This window comes from Gekko japonicus, unplaced genomic scaffold, assembly GCF_001447785.1.
Source record: "Gekko japonicus isolate JY-2015 unplaced genomic scaffold, Gekko_japonicus_V1.1 scaffold355, whole genome shotgun sequence".
In the NCBI taxonomy this organism is placed as follows: Eukaryota; Metazoa; Chordata; class Lepidosauria; order Squamata; family Gekkonidae; genus Gekko; species Gekko japonicus.
In genome coordinates, this window is record NW_015167066.1 from 796,951 (window position 1) to 809,254 (window position 12,304).

A 12,304-nucleotide genomic window follows, 5' to 3' on the forward strand; every position below is an offset into this window, starting at 1 on the left:
AAATGTACATGGTGAAACAATGCAAGCCTTGTATTTCAGTTACCTGACAATCCTTCGTAAGATTGCTAATCATGCTGCGCTGTTACAAACTGACAATACAAGCAAACAGCAGGTTAGTTTTCTAAATGTGAAGAATCTTGCTAGAAAATTTTGCTTTGCAGTTCATGACTTTTTAATAGTGGAGCATATATTGCTGTTCTGCTAATTGAAGACAATTCCTATTACTTTCAGTATATTTCTGACACTTCAGCACAGTGATACTACTAAGGTTTTAGGAGGAGTGTCTCCTAACCCTTGTTTCCCTCCCCTGGATTCTGCTCCAACTCCTAACTCCTTTTCCATTTTCTAATATCCACCACGCTACTACTCTGACCCCTTGTTTGTCTTAACTTTTTACAAGCATGGAAGACCAAGGTCAAGAGCACTGTGGTCAGCTGGCACTACTTCCTGTATGCTAGCAGCCAACGTGAGGGCTTCTTCCCTGAGTGCCTTTTCCTTCACCTGCAGAGGCAGAATGGAGGGCTGTGGAGCTCATGTTGAGACCAAGGGTGTATGAGCCTCCAAGCAAAGATGGCAAATTTACTAAAGCTTACCGTGAAGGTTAGGCAGTCAGTTTTTATAACAAAGGTCAGCACAGAGGCCTGAAAGTATAATTTAAGTCATGGGAAAGTATAGCTAGAGTAAGATGGGGTTACCACTGCTGCTTGGGTGTAGCAGTTATCCAAATGGCTAGCTATGAGGCCCACAGCTATCCTTTTCTTCCTCTTTGTCTCTTGACAGCTGTGAGCTTCTGCATCCATTCTGTCCATCCTTATTCCTGGAAATCCAGTGAGTGGTCTACAGAATGTAGTCTGGTTTAACATCAGGCTTCATTCTGGGCCCTGGCTACAGAATGATCCTTTCTCTTAGAATCATAGAATCATAGAGTTGGAAGTGACCTCCAGGGTCATCTAGTCCAACCCCCTGCACAAGGCAGGATATTCACAAATACCTCCCCCTCCACAACCGCAGTGACCGCTGTTGCATGCCCAGAAGATGACTAAAAACTTCCAGGATCCCTGGCCAAAGTGGCCTGGAAAAAAATTGCTTCCTGACCCCAAAGGGGCAATCAGCATTTCCCTGCGCGTGTAAGAAAGGGCCATAAGAACTAAGAACTGAGGCAACCCCTCCTGCCCTCTCTCTCATGAACTGCCTAAGTTCACACAATCAGCATTGCTCTCAGATGGCCATCTGTCCTCTGTTTGAAAACTCCAGAGAAGCAGAGCCCTCCCCCTCCCGAGGAAGCTTGAGAGAGAAGGCTGCCAGATGTGCTCTTGAAGGCCATAAGGAGGATGGGGAATAATCTTTGCCTTTGGACAATGCTTACTCAAAATAGGTGACCAGGCAGGTGGCTATTCAACAGTCTGCTCCAGTCTTACATATCTTTACTTGGAAGTAAGTGCTGTTGATTCTAATGGTACTTACTTCCAAGAAAGTGTACTTAAGATTGTGAAGCAGAGCTCTATTACTGGACATTTTCTCACATTAACGTCAAATGATACCCTATATCCTCTCTGCTCTGAGCCAGGTTTTTTTTTTTAGTTTGTTTCATAGTAATATCAACCTGGAAATGTATTGTAATTACAAAGCGGTATCTCAGGCTTAAGAAATTTAAGAAGGCAACTGTGCTGTTCCTTTAAAAGGAACACTTTTAAATCTAAACCTTTATTGGAAGGAAGCCATTTAAATCAAGATGTGTTCTAGCCAACCCTTTTAATGTTATGGGTGAATTTCTTAGAATCTCTTTGCAAGTTGTCTTTATGGTATCATGATAGTAGGTAAGATATGTTACAATGATATGCCTTTAAATAGCATGTAGCAACCTTCTGGAAACAATAAGGGGTGTTACAATTTGTTTTGGAGGAGCTAGAGATGCAGGTCTAGAAATGTATTCATTTACCTTCTGCCATTTTAAGGCACTTCTCTTTCCTGTTAGTTTTTCCCCTCTGCTGGAAGGCCACAATTAGTAGCATTCTGGACAAAGAAAAGGCTAATTGGTTGTCTTCAGATGAGATGTCAAGTGAATAATTTGTTAGAAGGACCATTTATTCCATTTTTCTATATTTAATAACATAGCATTGCATTATTTTGAAATTAAACCTGCTGCTTTGCCGTTAATGTTTGTATTTTACATGATTATTGTATTAACATTTCAGTGCTGCTTTGCTATTTCACCAGAGCCAGTGTGACATAGTACAGCAGGATCAAATCCAGACAGATTAGGGGCCCAAACACTCCATCTAGCAGAGCCCAAACCTATACTTTTCATTGGGAAAAAAAGCCACTTCTGGTGGGGAGCAGTAAGAGTAATAGGACTTGTTATTAGCTACTAAAATATCTATCACTATGCTCTCCATGTGCCTGCTACATCTTGCCTTCCACTGCCCTCAGTCAACTTCCCTTGGCCTAATTAACTTCCTACAACTCCCTGCTATCTAATTCTCTTTCTACATGCTGTGTGCCATTTCTTACCTTCCAACTTCCCTGTTCATTTCAAAAGAGCCTTCTGTATCCCACCTCTGGTCTTTCCAGCTAAAACATCCATGTCACCTGTGTCTTTTCTTATATCAGTAGAACTCATTTTATACCCTTCCCCCTTAGCTTCAAATATAAAACTGCTTCAATATGCTGCACTCTGTTCCCCGTTTTTGTTTTTTTTTTACACTGCTTGACTCTTAGCACTGCTAATCAGTGGTGTGGGAACATTTGATGCTGAGGTATGTAGTAGCTATGCCAGTATTATCCTATCTCCCCTAATATGCACATTGTTTCTTAGCCTTGAAGATGGTTCAGTAGTTTGTGTGGAGAATGGGGTAGTACTGTGGTCTCATTGGGAATCTGAAAGGGCTTGGGGTGCAGTGCTTGAGGCGATATGGGGGTTTGCAGTCAGAAGGGAGAGTTTGACATACACCCCCGCCCCATGGCAACTTCCATGGCAGAAGGCACATCAGTAGGCAGAAAAAAGAATGTGTGAATCCAAGCCTTGCTCCTTGGCCATGAAGTTTGAAGGACAGCCATGGGCAAATAACAGACTTTCAGCCTAGTCTGTTTCAAAGTTTCTATAAGGAATTGCCCCATACATGAAGGAAGTCTAAGATACAAATTGTATGAGATACAAATGTGAAATATATACGTGTGTGTGTATTGTCTTTGACATGCTTTAGATTTCTTTTTATACCAAGGATATTTCAGGTCTACAGTAGAACAGTTAGATTTGAGTCCAGTAGCACCATGAAGACCAACAAGATTTTGAAGGTAGAAGCTTTTGAGAGTCAAAGCTCCCTTCCTCAGACATGAGTAGGGAGTCTTTTTATCCCAGTCAGAAAGTGGGATTAAATCGATTTATGATAAACAGCAAGCTAGAATACTGATAAATGGAGATTTAACATAAAACATTGAGATACAGAAAGGGACTAGGCAAGGTTGTCCACTCTCCCCCTTATTCTTTATCTTTGCATTGGAATCACTCAATGATATGGTAAGGGAAGAGAATTCAATTAGGGGACTTAAAGTGAAAGGTGAAGCATTTAAACTGCAAGCTTTCGTTGACAACGTGGTCTTTATCTTAGAAGAACCATATGATTCTGTTAAATAATTATTGACATTAATTCAGCAATATGGGCAAGTAGCAGGTTTCAAAATTAACTTTAAAAAACCAAAAATATTAACTAAAAACTGTACCAAGGACCAAATACAGTAGTTGCAGGAATTATCAGGAATTGAGATATCTAAAAAAGTCAAATACTTGGGTATAAATTAACAAATAGATGTAGCTCATTAATAGAGGACAACTATAAGAAACTTTTTCTTGAAATTAAGAAAGACTTGGAGAAATGGAAAGGACTACAAATATCTTTTATGGGCAGAGTGGCAACAATTAAGATGAATGTTCTTCCACGAATAATATTCCTTTTTAAAATTATTCCAGTTTTGAAGAATCAATAATACTTCAAGGAGTTAGATCAAATCATAAGTAAATTCATTTGGCAATAAAAAAAAGCTAGAATAAAGTTGAAGATCCTGCAAGACAAAAAAGAAAGAGGAGGCTTTGTGCTACAAACTGGGCATCGTACTACAAAGCTGCTTCAATGGTCTGGATAAAAGATTGGATAATACTCGATAATAGAAGATTACTAAAATTTGAGGGACACGATTTGGCAATGGGATGGCATGCCTTTACCTGGTATGGTAAAGATAGGGCATATTTTAAACAGCATATGATCAGAGGCTCATTGATAAAAGTATGGGAAGAAACTAAACATCTTTTTTATAGTAAAACATCCAGATGGGTTTCCCCACTCGAAGCGTTTATTATACCTACATTATTTTCGAAACCTCTGAAGTGGAGATACAAAGACCTATTAGACAGTAAAAATAATTTGAAGATATCTGAGCTGCCGCAAGAACAAAGCTCTATTTTGTCATGGTGAGAATGATTACAACTGGAATCAAGATACAGTAAAGGTAAAAAGATAGGTATCTATGAAAAACGACAGAGCTAAATAAAGTATGGTTATATACAGAGGAAAAACTGATAAAGAAACTATATGCCTTTTTACTGGATTATAATCTGCAAGACGAGGTGGTTAAACCATCTATGATTACTTGGGCTCAAGATCTGAGACATAACATATACCTAGAACAATGGTCTAATGTTTGGAAGACTTAATTTAAAATTTACCAGAGCAATTCCATTTAAGGAAAATATATACAAAATGTTTTATAGGTGGCATATGTCTCCAGTCAAAATAGCTAAATGCTACCAGGGACTTCCGGTTTTGGCGATTGCCATGGCACTCGCTTTCTCCTGGACCTCCGGGAGAAGCCTGCCAGTGCCTATGGCTGGGAGGGGGCACGATCGTCCACGCCACTCCAGGAGCCCGTGTGTTGGGCTGCTAGAGAGCCCCCCCTAGCGAGACAAGTCAGTGAGGGGGGGCTACTCCAAGCCCTGACAGTCCCGCTGTGGAGTGTCCCGTATGGGAACAAGATCAGCACACTGGAGCAAGCGTTTGGTGATCAAGTGATTTTGGACACAAGCAAACAATTGTTGAAAATGTGAGTTTAAGTACAAGCGAGAACAATGAAAAACCTCACAGCCCTCCCGAAAGAAAACGAGGGGGGGACTCTCCCCCGCTGTTTGCAAGCGATTTTAAGCCAGAAAGGGGGGGGCACTATAAAAAGCGAACGGAGTAAATTAAAGAGACTGTAAGAGCTTACCACGTGTTATAAGAACTTCCAGAGACTTTGGCAAACTTTTAATAAAAGTAAACAATTCTCAAACATGGCGACGCCTGTGAAGGGCCAGAGGGACAAACAAGCGAAAGCAAAGCTTCTTCCTGGAAGTTCCAGCCCTGCGAGTTCTGTGCCTAGACAGGACTCAACTGTGGAACTTCAAAGGTTATTGTTGGAAGCACATCACCCTCTACTGGAGAAAATTATGGCAATTGACAATAAACTCAATACACAACAAGCACAAATGGCTGTGAATGCACAGAAAATCGAAAAAACGGAGCAAGAACTCAAATAGATTGATACCAAATCAAAAAAGATGAATCAAAAACTACAGGCATTGGGGAAAAAATGCCAAATCGAAGAGTCTCGAGTACAACAGCTGCAAATGGAAAGGGCAAGCTATGTCTTCAGACTTCAAGGTGTCTAAGAAGAGAAAGGAGAGAATCTGAGACAGATTGTTGGCGACATATTAGCTCCCTTGGCAGAGATGACATCGGATCAACTTCAGAGCGAAATTGATACGGTCCACAGATCGTATACAGAATTTATCAGAAATAATAATCTGCCAGGGGAAGTTACAATAAATCCCGAAGAAAAGTGAGAGATCAACTATTGAAAGCAACTAATGGAGTGACCTTGAAGATAAAAGACAAAGACATAAGAGTTTAGAAAGACATTCCATTTGAGATAAGGAAAAGAAGGAAATACAGAGACTTGGTTTTATTTCTACAAAATCACAATGTCTCCTACAGATGGCTAACACCTGAGGGATTAATCTTTAGATATGCAAATGGAAAAGAAAGAATTGACTCTGTTGAAAAGGCTTGCGAGTTTTTGCGTCAACACAGCAGTCCAGCAGGAGAAGGTGCAACCGATGAGGCCAAAGAAAGCGAAGAAGAAGGAGAGGCTGGATCTTCTCAGGAAGACTCTGACTCTAAATTGGGGGCTGCTGCCCCCAAACAAAGCTATCAGTTGAGACATAGAAAGGGGAAAAAATAGATTGTTAATGTACTCTGGAATATCTAAAATAAGTATATTGTATATCTTTTTACAGTCTTTTTATGAAACTAGAATTGTTGATGAATATCTAAACATTTAAATAGATAATCATTTTCAACGAAAGTTAACTTGTGTTTAAGCTTAAAGGTAATTTTTTAAAATGTATGTATGATTACCATCTCTTGGGTTTTTAGAGGGTTTTCTTTACTTTCTCCCATAGATTGTAGTTTCCCTTTCCTAATTTTCTGTTTGTAGTTATTAGAAAAGCAATTTTAAAAAATCCTCTTCAGGGGGCCAAAAAAAGAAAGAAAGAGCTAAATGCTACCAGAAAGCAAATAATATAAGTTGGAAATGTAAACAAAACGTAGGGACTTGTGGCTTTGTGATAAAACAAAACAAAACAAAAAACTGGAGGAAGATACAATCAATAATACAAGAAATAATAAAGAAAAAAATACCCCTTAAACCAGACTTATTTTTACTAAATATTATCCCAGAGATATACAATAAAACAGATAAACACCAGATTTTACATATAGTGATGGCAGCGAGGATTTTATTTGCCAAATATTGGAAATTAGAAAAAAACACCTTCAAGGGAAGAATTTATACAGAAATTATTAGATATAGCTGAAATGGATAAATTAACAACTTTGTTAAAAGAAAAAGGTGAAGAAACTTTTGAAGATTTGTGGTCAAGATTCTATGAATGGTTGCGCTAAACTTTTATTTTCTAAGGAAACAATATGTAATGTAAATTTAAGGTGCTTTATTTAAACTGTAAATGGTTGGGAGATCCTCTGTATTTTCAAGAGATCTGAAAGATTTGATATATATGTCATTTGTTGTGTATGTAGAAAAATCCTTAAGCTTTTTTTTTTTTTTAAAGGAAGTGGGAGGGGTGTTAAAAATACTTGTAAAGGATGCAAAGGTACAGTGCTTATATTGTAATCAGCTTGATTAGAGCAGAGAGGAAATGCTTAGGGGCAGATATTCTGTCAGACATTTTACTGATACTGATTATTGATGGGGTGGAACGTTTAATTTTGAAACTTTTTTTGTGTATATGTTTCATTTCAGGAAGCCCACATCATGAGGGTGTGCAACCATGTATTTTCCAGATTTCCTAATTTTATGCAGCTTAGCAAAGATGCAGCCTTTGAAACTATTTCTGATCCGAAGTATAGTGGGAAAATGAAGGTAAATATGCAAGGGTCAGTAAGGGGACGGTATTCTAATGTGGTGCAATACCTTGTAAAAGCTAGTATTTTAATATTTTTTTCAAAATAATGATTAAGGCCCTCCTTTTACAACTCTTAGGGATTCAGAGATCTCAGTTGTACTTTAGATCACACAACAGTCTCACAGTTAGGGCAGTTCTCTGATGGAAGATGTATTGGAACAAATTCATTGTGTCTTTCTCAAGAATGTACAGTAGCATAATAATAGTCATTGTTAAATTGTTACGCATTTTTGTCCTGTAGTGTGCTCTCTTTTCTGTTTTACAATGAGCATGCCATTTGTGAAAAGTTACGATGGAACACTGTAGCTCTAGTCTTTTGGTTCTTCACTTGCATGGGAGCTCCTAGCCTAGAGTGTGATTCCCTGCAGCTGCCTAAGTGTTCATATATATTTTAGCAGCCATTTAAACTATACAATTTCTTGCAATATTTTAGCATTGCACAACTTCAGTTTGTTTGCTTTTTTTGAACAAGAAGAATGCATATAGCAAAAGCTTTAATTGGACACTATTGTCCTCGGGAGATTTTCTCTGACTTTTTGCAATCTTCCAAAGTTTCATCTAAGAGAAGGTTCTGAAAATCTTAAACAGGCAGTTTTTAAAATTAAATTTTACTTCAGAGCTCAGATATTTAATGTAGACTTTTCAATGTGACAAGTGCATGCATAATTTAAGCTACTGTAATTTTGAAACCAAGTCAGACTGGAATAGTGAACTGCTTAGTGATAGTAGTAGCCAGTGTTATTTTGCAGACCTTCTGTTTGGAATTGCAAGAGCTGTGGCTTCAGATTATTTCAGCTCTGTTCTACTTCTGTTCTGGAGAGTATCAAGGACATTTTCTGTGTGACTAATGTGGGATGCATCGTATGAGATATGATTGGGCATGGCCTGATGAATACACTGGAGTCTTGTAGCATTTTGTAGCGCTAAAGGCTAACAAAATGCCCCAAGAATCTTGATCATTTTTGTTTTCTGCTGCAACAGTTCTAGTACAGCCTCTTTAATTTGCTTGATGAAGAAGTGGTTTTTCAGAAATGTAAAAAACCCCTTCTCACCAATAAATAATAGTAACTTTGGGCCCCCCTCTGCATGTCTGCTCTTTTCTTTTCTGTTAAGTGGGAATTCTGACTATGCACAGGCTGACCTCTTTCCAAACAAGGACCAGGTGTGTGTATGGGGGGGGGGAAGGTTACACCTGATGCTATGATGTTGGGTGGCAGCAAAGTACAGCTGTTTCCTCACCTCTGGTCATCCCTTTCCATAACTATTGGTAAGAATTCAAATTTCTTTTTATAGCCTCAGCATAAGTCTATAATCAGGAGGTTGTCCTCTGTGTGCCCGGGAGAGCAACAGTGTGTATTGGAGGATATGACCGTCTAATAGGTCTGTATAGGTCAAGAATGTTTGTAGAAATGTGTAGAAAGGCCTGTTCAGATCTTTGGGGCAGTAGCAAAATGTGTTGATGGTAAACCAGACCCATCAGTCTGTGGGTTTCTGCATTTGTCTTATCAGTTGCGGCTTCCCATAAGTGATTGAAGGCATCCCTATGGAATTCATCATAGTAGCCATTTTGAGGTTAGGAAGGCATGATGTTTTTTAGGACCAATAAACATTATGCAGCTACAATCAAGAGGTTCTATTGCTTAGCAATCTGCTGGTTCTTGTTTGGGTTAGTTTGCTTACTTTTTATGGTTTTCTTTCTCCCTGTTATCAAAATAATTAAAGAAGAGTATGAACTAGTATAGTTTTCTTTTTTAGTTTTAATTGTTTCTTTCTTATGTTTCCTGGCTTCCAAGCTGCTGTTTCTCAGCTGCAGAATACCTAAATTCCCAAGTGATGTGACATTGGTTCACTTTATTTAAACAAACAAGGTGATTTGTTTTAAGGATCTCCACTAGGGAATTACTTATATGAACATATTTGTTCTTCGCTTTTTTCCATTAGCATTGGAGCAAAACTCTTTTTCATTCCTTAAACATGCTTCTTGTGTTTTTTGTTATTTTTAATCAGATTTGAAATAGCAGAATGTATATTTTTGCACATTAAAGCAATCCAGTTTTGCCATTTGAAGATTTCTAGATGAGCTGTAAACTGAAACTCTACAAATATTTCTGATTTGTGCCTCTTTAATTCAGTATATAATTGGATGAAGATATTTTACAAAGTAGGTTATGTCTAGTTTGGCTTCTATTTTATATTCAAGATTTTATCTGCATCATCCTTTATCATTTGAGCGTTGCGCTTTCACAGAACTCTGTGCAAATTAAGAGGTTATATATTGCTGAATAAATAACATTGTTTAAATATTTATTGCCCAGTGGGAATTAACTACAGACATGGGGCAGAAAATTCTTCTTTTCCCCTTTGTGGCTTGCTTCTGCACGGTGTTCTGGAATTGCTGTTTCCAGATGTGGACATGCTTCTTTTGAAAATAACAGTATTACTATTCTATAGAATGTCCTGGATTATTTGCTTCCCTACCAGAAGAACATTGCGTGTGGGCGGATTATTGGCATTTTAAGGTCTGTGTGAAGTCTGGGAAGTCAGAACCTACTGTAAACAGAGCAGAAGAGGACAGTAGAAGCAGGGAGGGGCATTCAGCTGACGGATTATTTTTGGAAGACAAGTTCCAAGAAGTTCTGGACTTGGATGTAATACAGCTGATTGAAAAGAGGGCTATAGTTCTCTTCAGGGTGTCTGCATGAATTTTAGTGGTTTTTTTTTTTTTTTAAATATAGGTTGTGTGGCCATGCCCTGTAAACAAACAGATCCAATCACAGGCAGCTAGACTATTTAAATGTGTCCTTTGCAGCCTTTGCTGTGTGACTGTTTTAAAATGAGTTTTCCTTAACTGGTCCACTTATTCAGAATAAATTTTATATTAGTATTTGCAAAGTCCTGCAGAATATTCTCTGTAGTAGACAGAAATTTGCATTAGATTTATTTTGGTCATGTTGGAACGGACACAGATTTCTGACAGTTTAGTGTTCTCTGTACTTTTGCAGGTTTGTGAAGTATCTCTCAGCATTCAGTTGACATAGGCTGCATTGAGCCTTTTTGACAGACTCTCATTAAACAGAAGTTTGTCAGTTTTGGACAGTATCCCAACTTGCTTGTTATGCTCGCATGCATCCCTTGCTTCTGCCACCTCCCTCCTTCTCATATGCTTATTCATTGAATACTTCCTGGTTTGATTAAACTCCACTTAAGGAGCAGCCTTTAGCAGGTCTAAAAATAAGTCCCATTTTACTCAATGAGGCTTACTCCCAGGAAAATGTTCTTAGGGTTGTAGCCTTAGTTATGACATCTGAATGCACAGGACAAATAGGAGTTTGTCCCCCCACTCAAACTGGGATCCTGATCCTTGGTTTAAATCCCAGTTTAGTGTAATGATCTGCAGAGGAAAATAAACTCCAGTATAGCAAGACATCTTTATTTGGACTTTGCCGCAAACAAGTTTAATCAAACCAGTAAGTGTTTAATCAAGCTGTGCGTGTGTGTGAAGAGGAGGAGGAGGTGGGAAGGGTGTGTGCCTGCACAGCAGACAGCCTGTGTTCATGGTGAGCGCTAACATGATTAGAGGTAATCATGGTGTTTGAATGATGTCCAGTTTTTCATGGTAAAAAGTTGTATATGTTGTATGTATTGCTCTGCTTTGTTTTTGGAAATATTGTGAAGGTACTGAGATTTGGCTGGCTGAAATTTAGTCATTGTTCTTTTTCTAGGTTCTTCAGAAACTTTTAAATCACTTTAGGAAAAACAAGGACAAAGTGCTCCTTTTTTCCTTTTCTACCAAGGTGAGCTACACATTAACATGTCATAATTTACCTTATCGGTATGTGGTAAAATGTAAGGCACTTGGAACATGAATGTCTTGATTTTTATATGTGTTCTGATAATGATGAGGTGCATTGACAGCTTCAAACATTATGCTGTTCCAGCAAGGAAAGTAGTTTGGTGTAAGAAAATATTTAGAAATCATATGTACATTATGCATGGTAATTGATCTTGTGGCTGGGGTGGGGTTTTTTGCATGCACATCAGCAGTTTTCAGTGTTTGCATAGTGAAATATGCTAATTTACAGGCAGTTTGCTCAACTTCTCCTACATAGAAGTGTTTCTTTTTTCCGTAGGGCCAGTGTGAAGCACCTCAGTGCTAAACTAAAACTCTCTAGTCCTTTGATCAAGTGACTAGGCCAGACTCTCTTGTCTCTCTTACATGTAGAATTTCTGCAAGAGAGAAATGAGATTCAGGAAATGGCACATGTGATGAAACAGGACTGCACAGATTGAAAAATAAAAGTAAAAAATTTGCAATCTCTGCATCAAATTAATAGTTTGAAGCTTTTCCCTGGGAATGTGATGATTTTCAAGTGGTATCATTGCTGCAAATACAAAGTGTTTCTGTAAGATTGATAAATAATTGTAATTCTGTGACTTAGAAAAGGTGATGATAGGGAAACTCTGGTTAGTTCCAGACCTTCAGGACACTTGATCTTTCTGGTTCATGATGGCTGTTTTTAAATAGTACTAATTGCCTGTACTCTCCGTCTTTTCCTTCAGTTACTTGATGTGCTGGAACAATACTGTATGGCATCTGGGCTAGATTACCGAAGACTTGATGGAAATACCAAGGCAGAGGACAGGGTCAAGATAGTAAAAGAGTTCAACAGCATGGAAGAAGTTAACATTTGCCTCGTTTCTACAATGTAAGAAAATGCTGTGTCTGCTTTTGTCTAGGTAGTTATAGATTTATAGCAAATTTACTGCCCTCCCACTTGATTGATCTTGCAT

The 12,304-nt window shown here is 38.3% G+C and overlaps 1 protein-coding gene across 1 annotated transcript in view; it reads left to right on the forward strand.

Annotated features, from left to right (window-relative positions):
* The window catches only part of ERCC6L2 (excision repair cross-complementation group 6 like 2), a 54,664-nt gene that overhangs the window by 37,701 nt on the left and 4,659 nt on the right, over positions 1-12,304 (forward strand). Inside the window, exons 9-12 of the mRNA XM_015412671.1 lie at positions 1-112; positions 7,351-7,470; positions 11,236-11,307; positions 12,074-12,219. Of these exons, the coding sequence (XP_015268157.1) occupies positions 1-112; positions 7,351-7,470; positions 11,236-11,307; positions 12,074-12,219 (450 nt within the window). The remainder of the gene's footprint in view (positions 113-7,350; positions 7,471-11,235; positions 11,308-12,073; positions 12,220-12,304) is intronic.